General features: G+C 32.3%; 2 protein-coding genes across 9 annotated transcripts in view; both read left to right on the forward strand.

Annotated features, from left to right (window-relative positions):
• LOC129803334 (disco-interacting protein 2) overlaps positions 1–13,724 on the forward strand; it is a 146,091-nt gene that overhangs the window by 9,515 nt on the left and 122,852 nt on the right. The window lies entirely within an intron of this gene.
• On the forward strand, positions 10,483–11,487 carry LOC129803357 (trypsin-1-like). Its single transcript, XM_055849844.1, has 2 exons — positions 10,483–10,563; positions 10,634–11,487. The coding sequence occupies exons 1-2, from the start codon at positions 10,495–10,497 to the stop codon at positions 11,438–11,440; spliced, it is 876 nt and encodes a 291-aa protein (XP_055705819.1). The 5' UTR covers positions 10,483–10,494; the 3' UTR covers positions 11,441–11,487.

Here is a 13,724-nt window from a genome sequence, read left to right on the forward strand (position 1 = left end):
CCAAAAATAAAAAGGAAACGAACATCATTTTGGAGGAGTAGGGGGGGAGGGGAAATGAGGAGCATGTTAATGAACCTAGGGCCAAATTATTGTGGGGTCCTTTGAATGTCCTATGCCTCTATCGCTAACCGTTTGGGCGCTAGACGTGGTAACGATAGTCTAAAACGTGAAAATACGTTGAGAAAAAGAAAAGTGGTCCCAGGGGTTGGATGCGTTACTGTTCTCTCTCTAAAATTCGAGCAGTAAAAAAAAAATTCCCCAAAATTGCATGAATACTTAACTGTTTTAAAATTCGAAGATTAGGGTAAGATGGAGTAATTTGGAATCATGTCTAATTGGAAACTAACTTTGTCTATTTTAGATGGCAAAAGGGAAATACAACGAAGAAATACTTTTGAGTATAAAGTATTGTACTTCTTCGTGATTTTCTTTTTTTTCCATCTGAAACAGTGAGAGAATCTCAAAATTCCGAAATAGATGTGATTCCAAATTACTCCATCTAACCCTACTGATTAAAATTGATTCTTTGCTGACCTAATTTAACTTTTTACTGTTTAGTATTTGTGTAATGCCAAAAGTTTTATGGGATTCAAGCAAAAGGAATATGCATATACCGTAAGTGCGGGTGACTTTGTTCCGATCTACCGGTCTACCATGTCTGATCGGTAAATATACCATCCTTAAGTTCTAGACATAAAGAAAAGCTTCCGAACAGGGGGGGGGGGGTGTGAAAGTCACCTGCACTTACGGTAATATTAAAATTTAGAAGATTGTTTGTATTAGGAAATATATTTTTTACCGAAAATATCAATATTGACCAACTTAATTTATGTACATTTCTGTTTAGGTTTTTACGTTACTCTCCCAAATAAAAACAAACTATAAAAAAGAGAAGGACTCAGATAAGCACGGGCATGTGGTGTTCGATTTTTAAAGAGGAGTTGCGTAGATAAATAGCTGTTAACGTCCTTTGGGATTGGGAGGGTTTGTGTCCTTTAGAAAACTAGAGAAGTAGGTTATGTTAAAATAAAAATATGAAAGCATGTAGGAGAAAAAAATAAATATAAGGAAATATAAAGTTACTGTAGGTAAAAAAATATTAACACTATTTCATTAGGTAACTTATCAACAAAAAACAGTTTCAAAATACATTTTTTAAATTACCCTAAAAAAATATATATTTTCGAAAAACATAAGAAAGAAATGAATGCAACTACAACAGTCTTTACATCGTTAAAATTTTTTAAAGTGAAATTTTTGCGAAATGTTGCAAGATCTTCAGAAATCTTCAAAGTATTTTTTTCTTTAAAACTTGTTAACTATTGAAATAGATAGGGGGAGGCTTTGATGTTTCGCACATACGCTACCATCGGACACTTCGAATTTCTCCGGTATTACTTTATAACTTTCACTGATGGCTATATATTTTAGTAGCTAGTCTTAAATCACACCTTTCCTGAAAAAATTGGGAGTCTAATCCTTTTCCCCTAGTTTTAGGAAACAAAAATTAAAAACAGGTCCAAAACTGTAATTTTGCTGTGCAATATTTCATACGATTGTGCAGAATTAATATCACTTTTCTGAAAAACTACTATCACAGAGGGTAGAAGGGTTATTAGGAATCAGATTTAAGTAAAAATCTTTTAGGCTGAACAGGCACTTTTTGTGGGTGGAACAAAATTCACAAACTTGACTCAGATTCATCGATCGCACATAGAAGACATGGCTTCTCTCACATTTTCCAAGAAACTTCATTTTAGATGCGATCCCTCATATTCACATCTATTGTAATCTACCGATTTGATCCACCACTAAAAAGGAAAACTTAAAAATCGTAAAGTTGATAAACAAGAAGTAATTTGACTCAAATAGGTTGCAGTTGAGTAATTATTAAGCAATTTTGGATTTCTTTGATATAAAAATATTTTTCAAGCTTGCACAAACTGAATGTGCAATGAAAGAATCACATCTGCAATAAGCTCATACAGTTTACAACTGCTTTTTGACAATCTTTGACATAACCTCACTATTGTGTTGTTTTGCATGACAAAGAAAAGAAATTGTCCGTAAGAAGATGTTTTGTGAAAATTTTAGCTTGTTCACCTGCTGAAGCTCAATATCTGTGCTAAATCCCGATTCCTGCAGCTGCAGGAACAGAGAAATCTTCAATGATGCGCATTCAAACGTTTTTGTGCATATCCGGCTCCGTGGAGGAATGGTGGAATCTTGTGTGGTCTTCTCGCTTGCTGAGTTTTAGTCAATTTTTAGCTTTAAAAACTTATTGATTCGTGTAAATTTGGTGATATTTGGACTTTTCAAGAAAGTATTCATCAGATTTAACCGTTTCCGGAGTGAAATTCTCGTAGAATCAAGCAAAAAAATGGTTTTTAATGTCAATAAAACATCTCTCAGAAAAGTTCCAAAAAAGTGATATTAAAATGTTTTATTCATTATAAAAATGATTTAATCAAGTAGATTAGAGTTCCCTTTAAACAATGATGTGCAACTTTTAGTGTCCGGTGCAAAATTTACGGTGAAAATGGGGTGTTCAATGATGGCGTGAATCGTGTGCGATAATAGAAACTTGATTCATCTATCGGACAAATCGCCATTAAATTTTCATTTTCCTCTGGAGGAAAATCTAAGGATTTCCTGGGATTTTGTTTGGTGGGATTATGAACCTTATAAGTAAGACATTTTTTTGGCATAGTTGGAGAATCCATACGGTTTGCATGGTAGTCAGAAAAAATCACTGAACTTGAACATCATTTTTGTGTGCGAAAGTTCAAAGCCTCCCCCTAATAGATTGGTTCGTCAAAAAACTGTAATTGTTAAAATTTGAAAAATATTAACTTCCCAAAATTTCAAATGTTTTTTGCATTTTTGAAAATACGGAAATTATAGTTCTTTTTTAGATTCTAAGATGATTTTAATTTAAGAAACAAATTATTTTTAACTCAATTCAATTCAATGCAATTTTTTTAAAATTCTCAAATTCTCTCAATCATATATTGCAGACTAATCACAAACTAGATAATTTATTTCTGAGCAATTGATATCCGAATTGCTGCCGGGAAAAGATTTTTAGTTATCTTCGTTCTTCAATGGCGTGGGAAAAATATAGGGGAGACTGGGGCACATGTAATCATTTTCGATACATGCGAATTTGAGGTGATTTTCCAAGGACACCGTGATTTTTTGGAAAATATTTCTTAGCTCATGTTTTACCCCTGGGTATAGGCAATTCGTCGAGGGTAATGCGGATGCTGGAAAACAATTGAGTTTTCCATAAAAATAAAATTTGTGTCCCTGTGCATTTTTCTCTTTTCACAAAATACCTGGGGTAGAAGTAACCACTTTCTGGGGAGGAAGTAAACACCTTTTTTCCCACCCTTGAAATTAACTTTGCACCACTCTCGATTATTTTAATTACTTAAGAGATATATAAAGACTGTATATTTTTCAAAAAATCACGACACTTTTTACAAAGAATAATTAAAATAGCAAAAAAACTAAAAGCATGCATATCAAAGACATTTTTCAATGGATTTTCCCCATATTTTGACATCATGTGACTTTTTATTGAACACAGCGCCACCAATGTTTTTCGTAATCTATGAATTATAGATATTTCGCATGAAGGTCAATTTCCCGCTCTTTTACCTACTCATTTTGTGAAATTGAAATTGCCTGGTTACATCTACCCCAAATGCTGTTTTCTGACCAATTATTAATTCTTTTGAAATAATGAGAATCTCAATTTGTCTAGTAAATCCATAAATATAATCCTAAAAGATGTAGGAAAGAACTGGTATTGCTACATTTCGATTATTTTACACAATTTTTAATTTCCAGGTGGAAATCCAAATGATCAAAATAATCGAAATATCAACATTTTCAGGAAAATGATTTTTATTTTTAAAGTATATTAGGATTTTATTGACCAATTTATCTGTGGACATACATCCCCATGGTATCTATGAATGCTTATGGGTTTTATCCTCTGGAGTCTTAAAATTAATGAAAAAAATCACAGTGTTTACAACTACCCCAGATTACTACTGCCCCAGTTCCCCCTACAAACAGTGGTAGAAAAATAGAATTTGTTGCTCTGTTTTCGCTTCGCGAAAAGTTATACAGACAGTTTTTGCTTAAATTGACGCACAGAAACTTTGACATCGCGTCGATTTTGATAATATTTTTCTTCATTCTCTGTCGTAATTTGAATTATGGGAGATGAATTCTTTTCTCAGACAGTTACTCTATATAAATACATGGATTTTATCGATTTTATAATGAATTAATTTAAAGAATATATAGATTCAGTGACTGTTAACACGTGTGTTTCGTAGGGATTCCCTTGGATCCCTTGGATAGATTTTTTTTTCTTTTATCCATAATCGTATGGGAATTTGTAGGGAATTAGTTCCAAAATATGAAAAGATGATTATTTAATAAATTGACTTAAACTATTTCTTTAAGCTTATCACTGAAATTTGATATAATTTTGAAATAAAATTATTTAAAATATTTTGACCGACTGGTTTACTAATATTAAACTTAATTTATTACCATTAATGTTCTTAATGCGGTTAAAATTTAATATTTCTTCTTATTGGAGACTCCAGACTCTTTGGTATTTCCTCTGTGGATGATTTTATACTTGCCAGGGGTAACTTAGAGAGACTTCAGTGTTCTTGTGCTAAATTCCTCAAGATCTTTTGTTGGTGCCGTTTGAGGTATATATATATATATAAAAGTTTTCTTGTTGTGTTTCACTGCTCATGAGTTGCATGAGTCATTCACATTTTGCGGATTTTTTTTTCTTCTTCACTATGGAGAGAACTTTATATCTTTTTCTCAACTGTTGGTTTTAAAATGTTCCAATAACTGAGTCTGATTCTGAGTATATGTGTGAGAAATTGTGAAGCATCCAGGGAGAGAGGTGAAATAATTGATATATAGAGGGCTGCAGAGGAAGAAAAAAAAAGAACTGAGAACTTTGTCATAAAATGAACATTAGTTTCTCTTGTATCAATGGACGAGTTTTAACTTGAGGTGGTTTAATGATAAAAAAAATATGGGTTCGAACTTTCAAGCGACAAATTGAGAGGGGAAGTTATATTTGCACCTGGATTTCCTGGGAATTTCTAGAAACACAAAATAGGGTAGAGATACTTCTCAATGCCAAAATACCTAAATACTGCCATCCTAAATAAATTGATATTTTTATCGATATTGAAGGATTAGAGAATTGTCTTATTATAAACTATTTTATCCATTTTAGCAGTATTTTATATTTTATTGCCCAAATGTCGCAATATCGAGAAGAAATATCAATTTATTCGAGGTGGCATTAAGTAGGGTACTGGCACTAAAGAGTTACCACTAACATATCGCTGTGAAATTTGAAAATTTCAGCTGGTCTCTTGGTGTTTATAAATATTGTTATTTTTCACGTCTTAAAATTTTCTTCTATAAATTAAGAACCTCAAAAGTGTGACGGTTAATGATGATATAAATGCTGACTCCACAATTTAATCACTTTTGTGATGATGTCACGTCCATAAGCAGTTGAAAATCCACTCTCTATTTGTTCTCAACATACACGGAGTCTTTCGTGCCTGTTTGAGCTCTTTGTTGTTTTCTTGGGGCTCTTCGGGGGGCACTTTTCTCTTTTTGCTATAGATTCAGTGAAGAGGATTTTCTCTAGATTTACAGGAGATTTTATGTAATTTTACGAATATACTTTTTGTTGTTTTTCTTCCCTTTAAGCTCATCATTTGATTTCTATGCAGTAAAACGAGTAAAACCCATAAATATTGGTTTCAGAAGGATTTTTTTCTAGATGTTATAAATTGATTCAGTCGACAGTCAAGGCTATCTTTCTTTGGGGGAAAAGTCTTAAAAATAATCTGAATGAAATTGTGAATCTCACACGATGATATTAGATAAAAAAATAAAAGAGATTTTATTATTAGATTTTGGCAAAGAAAATGATTTCTATATTGTAATATTCAATAAAGTTAAGGGGTTTGCCATGAGAAAATTTATTAAAAATATTTAATGTTGTAATTTTATGTTCACCGGCAAAATGTTAAGGTGTTTTGAGTGAAAAATAAATACACATAAATGAATTGTGATGCAAAAAACAATGATATTGCATAATTTTCATGAAGTATTTTTTTTTAGCCTTCACCTTCATTGTTACAATCTTCATTTCTTTTGCTCTCTTTCTCACTCTCACACTTACTTTTCTGTCTGGGAAAATGTTGAATTGTCGGAGATATTCAATTTGAAACATTACTCGTAAATACAGAGATTAGAGGCATTTGTTCATGTACAACAGTCTGTCAGTACAACGTTACAGTCTGTCTTTAATGGGGTGTAGGGAGGTATGTTCTAAAAAGAAAAAAGTTTACACAAATCATCAGGAAAAGTTCTCAATCGGGAAAATGAGAGAGAGGAATGGTGAAAATTTGTAAAATTGTTTAGTTTGTGAGGGAAATTTTTAATTTGATTGTTTTGTATTTGTTTACAAAATGATGAGTTCAGCGGATGTCGAAATAAAACTTCCGGAATTGAATTTGGAAGCTCTGAAAATTAAGAAGTCAATGAAAACAAACACTTTCAATAGAGGCTAAATTTTGAAGTATTTTCATACAAATCAGTGTGTGGTGAATTAAAAGATACTTTGCATAGTGCTTTAAGTCATCAGTTCAATGCCATTCTATTCAAAATTTTTATGATAGAAATTTATTGCACTATAGGGGGAGGTGGGGCTACATTGATATTCGATTTTTCTCGCATACTTTTAAAGGACGTTGGGTCTTACAATTATTTTACTTAGTTCCATAATTGTTTTATAGAACTAAATTACTGTTAAAGCCCAGTGTTCTTTAGAAATTTGCGAAAAAATCGTATATCAGTGTAGCCTTACCTTCCCCTATTAGCTGAGATTTTATAAATGTAACTCTAGAATTGTATGATTTTATTATTACTATAGGTTACAAAGCTTCGAACTTCCGAATTGTTTTGTCCAGAATACCGTGCTATCCATAATATTCCAAGTTTTATATTATGTCTTTAGGTTTGGGAAGTTATATTACTTACATTTTTTGTCTATGCAATACTTTCATTAGACTACTCTTTGACATCAACGTGCAAAAAGAAGCATAAAAAATAAAATAACAAGCTGAATAATTAAACAATGCAATTTTAAATTTGCTATAGTAAAGAGAGGTAATCCCGATGCTTTTCATAGAGTGCGACTTTACACTGACTGAGAGAAATCCGAAAAAGTTAAAATAACATTCCGGAAATGTTAATTTTACCATGCAGTATTGATCCGAAATCGGTGTAAATATTATGCTTTTTAGGTGTATCAGGGGTTAAAGTTACCCTTTTTTCATGTTATTTTTACCCTTAAAAAGGTGTAAAATTAACATTAAAAAATGTTGATTTATTTTTACATCTAAAAAGTGTTAAAGTTATGAGGAAAAAAGTTAATTGCACCCCCGTTTTTTCTCAGTGTAACGCTTGTTTTTGGACTGATGAAATATTTTTTCCCCCATTCCAAATCAATAGAATTATTCTTTGTTTCATTTAGAATCATGATAGAAAAAGAATTTTAGCAATAATATTGAAGAAAATTAATAAAATTACGATAATATTAGGGCCAATCCATCTCAAGACAACCATAGGGGTACCCTTCATGGTCTTGTTTTTTTGTTTTGTTTTTGAATTTTACATATCTTAAAGTACACGATAAAATAATATAAAGGAAATGCTCATAATTTTGTCCAGTTTCTTATTTTGGACACTTTGAGGATAACATTGGACACTAAAAATAAATTGATTAAAATGATGGATTTTTATTCCAATATTTGATGAATAATGAATTCTATCTAAATATTTGTTCTTTTTGGAAGATTTTAACACTAAATACGTTAAATTTTGAATATGATTTGAGTTGAAATTGCTTTGTTGAAAATTCAGTGTGAGCAATTGCTTACGAGAAATATGACAGAACTTCGTGGCTTACTTCACTTTAGTTTACTTTAGTTTTGGTGAAGTACTAACAAAGTTTGTTCGCTGTTTTTGAGTGATATTATTGAATATTCATTGAATATTGTGTTGATTCACGTTACTGATGATTTGTACATTTGACCTGAAGTGAGATTTGCCTTGTGAATTATATTTTTCGTGTGAAAAATGGGAAATTTTTTAAGACATTCACCAGTGAGGTGATGATTCTTATTTTGGACAGGTGTTTTTCTCACGAAATTTCGTGAAGTTTTAGCTTTTGTGATGACTAGGTTGGACAAATGCCTGGAGAAACAAAGGAGCATCATCTCTACGAAAGAGATGTAGCGAGAAATGCCTTGAAAGGCTCCCGGAAAGGTCAGGGAATGAGCGAATCCGCACGTACTTGGAGTATCGAAGTCAACTCACTTTAATGAATGATATGGAAAGTTTCCGGGCTTCTGTGACATTCTACGTTTCCCTTACATGAACAGGAAGAGGACTTGGTAAGATTGGTTCATGAAATGAAGAACAATGGGCATCCTGTTGAGGCGGATTAGCTGTCCAAATTTACAGACTAGTTGTAAAAATTAATAACCAAGTTGTCCAAAATAAGAGTCAAATTCACCTCTATATATCAATTCATTTTTAAACGTATTAAAACTAATTTTAATAAAAATAAGACGATAAATAGCTTGCTAAGTTTCTAAACAACCCTTCTGAAAAGAGAGTAACAAGAAATGTCAATTAGTATAGAAAATATCGCACTTCAAACTTGGAACTTCGATGCTTATAAGCAGACTGTCCAAAATTATGAGCACTTCCCCTACCCCTATTTTTTTCGCCCAAAAAAAAATTCCTGGGCGGAGACACATGGCGTCAAAGATGGCGTCTCGCGCTTCATTCGTTAATTGAGATTTTTGGCAAATATTTCAAAATGCTCTATCTCGCGAACGGGTTGAGATTTTTTCTTACTCTTTTTTTTTTATTTGAAAGATAATTTTATACTTTTTAAAACTATATACTAGTTTTCGTATTATCTGCTCAAGTTTTTTTTGTAACCGTCTTTTAATTTTTTTTTGAAAAAATTTAAAAATTATTTTTTCTCTAAAACTCCATTCTCAAAAATTTTCATTTTTTTACCGTTGATCAGTAACATTGAGTACTACATTCCCTGAAAAGGCGAGCTTCCACTTTTGCGCTTGTTTTTTTTAAATATTCAAATTTTAACAACATTTTCACAAAAGGAAAAATACCAGTTAAACTCAAAATTTTGAGTTCAATTTTTCAGGGAATACAGTTTTATCAAAACAAATTATTGATTTAATTGGAAATATTGTGAAAAGTTTACGGAACTTTTGATGAAAAGGATTTAGGTTGATTTCTCTAAAAAAAATCAATGACGGAGCACATAGGGTAAGTGTGCCAAATTCCGGCCAGCTTGCAATTTCGGCCACCTTTTTTGTTCCTCGAATTTCCATGAACTTTTAGATTTTACGTACTCTAGAGATTATAGAATGCAAAAGAATAACAAAAAATGTAGCTTCGACAAACGAGATGACGTGAAAAAGATATTGGAAGAATTCCCGAAGAGCAAGAGAACTATGAGAATGAAGGTGGCCGAAATAGGGCACCAAAGCTATGTCTATATTTTTATTCATTTTAAAATGTATAAAGAATGATTTTAGAGTAAATAAAGACGGTAAACTCTTTACAAGGTTCCAAGCAACACTCTTTCAGAAGAAAGAATAAAAAAAATCAATTTGTATTTCATATATTACATTTCAAACTTAGAAAAAATCAACTTTTACTCAGCTGCAAAACCTTCTCCCACGAGTTGATTTTAAGTTTATATACTGTTTAATTAAATGCTTATCCTAAATCCAATTTATTCTCACGTGTATATTTTCTTCGAAGATATCTTAAATTGAATTATGAAATACTTCAAATCGTTTGCCAACCGATAAAGGTGAGGTTTGACTTTGACGCTTGCATGCAACTATGCCGAAATTTGGCACACTTACCCTAACTCCTTTACATTTCTTTCTTTATAGTGTGATAATACTGTGAAATTTTGCAATTACTTCGTGTCACTTTTATATAGAAAATTAACAATTTAGCCAGTGGGAGAAGGGGTAGTTACCAAATAGTGGTTATTGCACTCTGTACTTGAGATATGAAAACATAGTTTATTATTCGCTTTATTATCGTTATCAAAGAGGTGTTCTTTTTATAGAATAGTAAAGTAAATTTAGAATAAACTTCCTGTTCGCCTTTTAAATCATCAAATTTTATCAAATTTATAGTGCAAATTTTAAGTTCAACCGCAAATTTTCAAAGAATTCGTCAATCTATTCTAAAGCTATTTAATCTTCTCAAGAATTATGGCTTCCTGGTAATTCGGAGAAGCATTTTGTGTATATAAAAGAACTTAGAATCACTTCGCAAGTTAGTACCAAAAGTAGTATCATGGAGTTCATAAAGTTTTTCCTTGTCGTAGCAATTGCTTTGGTTTTGGCTAAGTCGGTAACGTCATCGGTAAGTAGGATATTATATCTCATGGAGAAATCAAATTATATATAAAATTCGTTTTTAATTATTTATATAGAACCCTAAATCCCTGTTGGATTATCAAAGAGAGTATACTGGAAATTTTTCTCATCCAAAAATCATCAATGGAAAGCCTGCTGATGAGAAAGAATTTCCATACTTTGTTGGCATTATTGAATTCAATCCTTTCTTAATTTTTGCACGATGTGGCGGAGCCATTATTCATCCTAAATGGGTCCTTACATCTGGTTTTTGTGTTGAAGATTCTCAAATTGCTGATTCAGTTGTATTCTTACTCGAGATGGGCTCTATTGTGTCAGGTGCACCAAGAGTAGAATATATATTGACCTCTTCGAGTGTTTTTCTTCATCCGGGTTTCGATAGTGATACAATGGACAACGATATAGCTCTTCTCAGTTTACCATCATCCGTACCCAATGATGAGTATGTCAGACCAGTTGCATTAGCAGCAGAAGATACTTCTAAAGAAAGTCTCGTTGGCCAATTCATTACTATTGCTGGATTTGGAGCTACTTCAGATGATGGTACACTTCCTGAAATATTACAGGAAGGAAATACAGCTCAGATTCCGATAATTAGCGATATAGCTTGTGAAATTTCATCGAACGGATATCAGTTACCAACATCACCAATCTTTTGCTCTAGAGGAAATTCAGGTCGTAGTGCACCCGCTATGTGCATTGGAGATAGCGGTGCTCCTGCTACAGTCATGATGAATGGTGTACCTACACTTGTTGGAATTGGTTCTGCCATTTTAGGTTCAGGATGTGGTAATTCACCTCAAATTTACACCTATATTCCTGAATTTTGTCCATGGATTGATGAAATTATCGCAAATAATTAAATTTCACGATAATAAAATGTTGAATTTCTGACATGTCCATCAGTAAAGCTATGTCTTTTAATTGTTTTCGTTTTATGTATTGTTTGGAAATTTTCAGAAAAAAATGTCAATATTTAGACTGACCACCTTGTACATTATGCCTAACGCACAATAAATTTTGTTTTGTAAACATCTTTTCGAAATTGCCTGGGAGAGTGAGCGAGATGACTAGATTTAGATCTCTTTCACTCTCACTGAAAGATCAAAAACATGTTTACTAAACAAAAGTCATTGTGCGTTGGGCATTAATTGCACAGAAAATAAAATTCTTTCTCTACAAAGATTTTAAAACTAATGATAAGCCTAGATCAGCTTATTGTAGATGAGGTTTCTAACGGCTGCAGTAGTTTGCGCAGTGTTTTGTTAAAAATGGTCTGTAAAAGTGAAAAATGTTAAAAATTATTTTGGTTCTCATTGACCAAAATGATTTTTTTTATAGGTCCTAGCTAGAAAGTATATTTCTCAACCGAATGGTGTTAGTTTGGCTCGTTGGAAATGTCTTGGAATTCCTGAAAAAACAAACGGTCCCAATCGGATATGAACCGATAAATAATTTTTATCCGAAAATAAATTTTATTATTACTCTTAAGTTATTTTGGGCGACTTTTTGAAAGCTTTATGAATCGGTTTAAACTGGTTATGAATCGATGAACGGTAAATGATGCGAAAGTACTTTTGAGTTTTGAGGTATACCATATAAATCATAATTTCGAGCATTTCGCAAAAGCATACACAAAATCATTTTTGCGAGTATTTTCGCAAAAACACCAACTCTAAGACGGCAGTGGACGCTGAAAACTTATACGGGATCTCAGGAAAACGAAACTGTACTTCGAAAGCATTGTTGATGAATAAATGTATCTGTCTATCTGTTTGAAAGTAAATTAATTTATTCAAAATAAATTATTCTTAGGGTTCTGTCTGGATTCGATCAATTCTAACATAATCATTTTTTCAATATGGACAGAAAATTTCTGAAGCTGAAAGTTGCATATCCATGTAGATTATCAACAAGGAAATCTTGTTTGAATATTTGCAGAGAAATTTCTTCCTTCGACTTCAAATTGGAATAGTGCGCGATAAAAGCGATTTAATAATCAAATTGAACTACATTCGTGTGTCTCTCAGTGGATTTTCCATCTCCGTTCATCTCGTTCTGATCAGAAATAAAAAAATGTCTATTTTTAGATTCCTCCATGTTGAATGTTACAAGAGAAAATTGGGTGAATTGTGTAAAATGCAATTTTTCCCAGTGGATACATTTTCAATTAAAAATGTTTGAATTGGAAAAATATATACTGTCATTTTATGATTGACTTTCAATCTCACCTTTTTGCTACTTCAATTTTAGTCTGTTAAAAAAACAGACTTTTAGAAATACTATTTGCAGGAATAGAATTGAAAAGATAATTACAATTTCATATAAGGTACGAATTACATTGGGAAAATTAAATGGAAAACACTTCGCAGAATGCTTAAAATTGTACGTTCAAAGTGCATCCTTCTCACAGTACCTAATTGCTTGGATGAATACAGTTATTTAGCAGTCAAACTTGTATAAAGAAAAAAAAAACTGCTTAGAACTGCTGTAATTGCTTAGAATATTTCGCAACATTTTTGTTACTGTCTTAATACTTTTGTTTCACCTTTATCGGTTGGCAAACGATTTGAAGTATTTCGTAATTCAATTTAAGATCTCTTCAAAGAAAATATACACATGATAATAAATTGGATTTAGGATAAGCATTTAATTTACCAGTTTATTAACTTAAGATCAACTCGTAGGAGAAGGTTTTCCAGCTTCGTAATCAAGGGAGTGACATTAGCTCTGAAAAATGTGACCGAGTTCGTAATGTTGCAACCTATTCATGGCCTATATTTTAACAGCTAGTCCAACACCTTACATTTCCCGACAAATTTAGGAGCCTATGCCCTTTTTCCTAAGTTCAAAAAGCAAAAACAAAAAAACTGTAGTAGCCGTGCATACTATTTGCCAGAACAACCGGAGAGCCTACCTTGTCCTCGCCAGCTCCAGGTCCAGCATCTCGCTGCACCAACTGACTCTAGCCCTCTCAGTCGTCTGACCTCGTCCCGAATGGCTCGACTGACTATCTCTCTTATGGCGTTATCACACTTGCACATTAAAATTTTAATGTGATTCACATTAATTGTCGCTTGTGAGCGTCTAAATACGTTATTTGTGTCTTTGAGTCACTTAATATTTGGGGTTTTTCTATTTATTGAT

The sequence above is a fragment of the Phlebotomus papatasi genome, chromosome 2 (assembly GCF_024763615.1).
Source record: "Phlebotomus papatasi isolate M1 chromosome 2, Ppap_2.1, whole genome shotgun sequence".
Taxonomy (NCBI): Eukaryota; Metazoa; Arthropoda; class Insecta; order Diptera; family Psychodidae; genus Phlebotomus; species Phlebotomus papatasi.

Excerpts from the sequence above, each read along its gene's own strand:
- LOC129803357 (XM_055849844.1), top strand. The coding sequence starts at position 10,495 with ATGGAGTTCATAAAGTTTTTCCTTGTCGTAGCAATTGCTTTGGTTTTG. Across the intron at positions 10,564-10,633 it reads CTAAGTCGGTAACGTCATCG|AACCCTAAATCCCTGTTGGA; the intron begins GTAAGTAGGATA and ends TTATTTATATAG.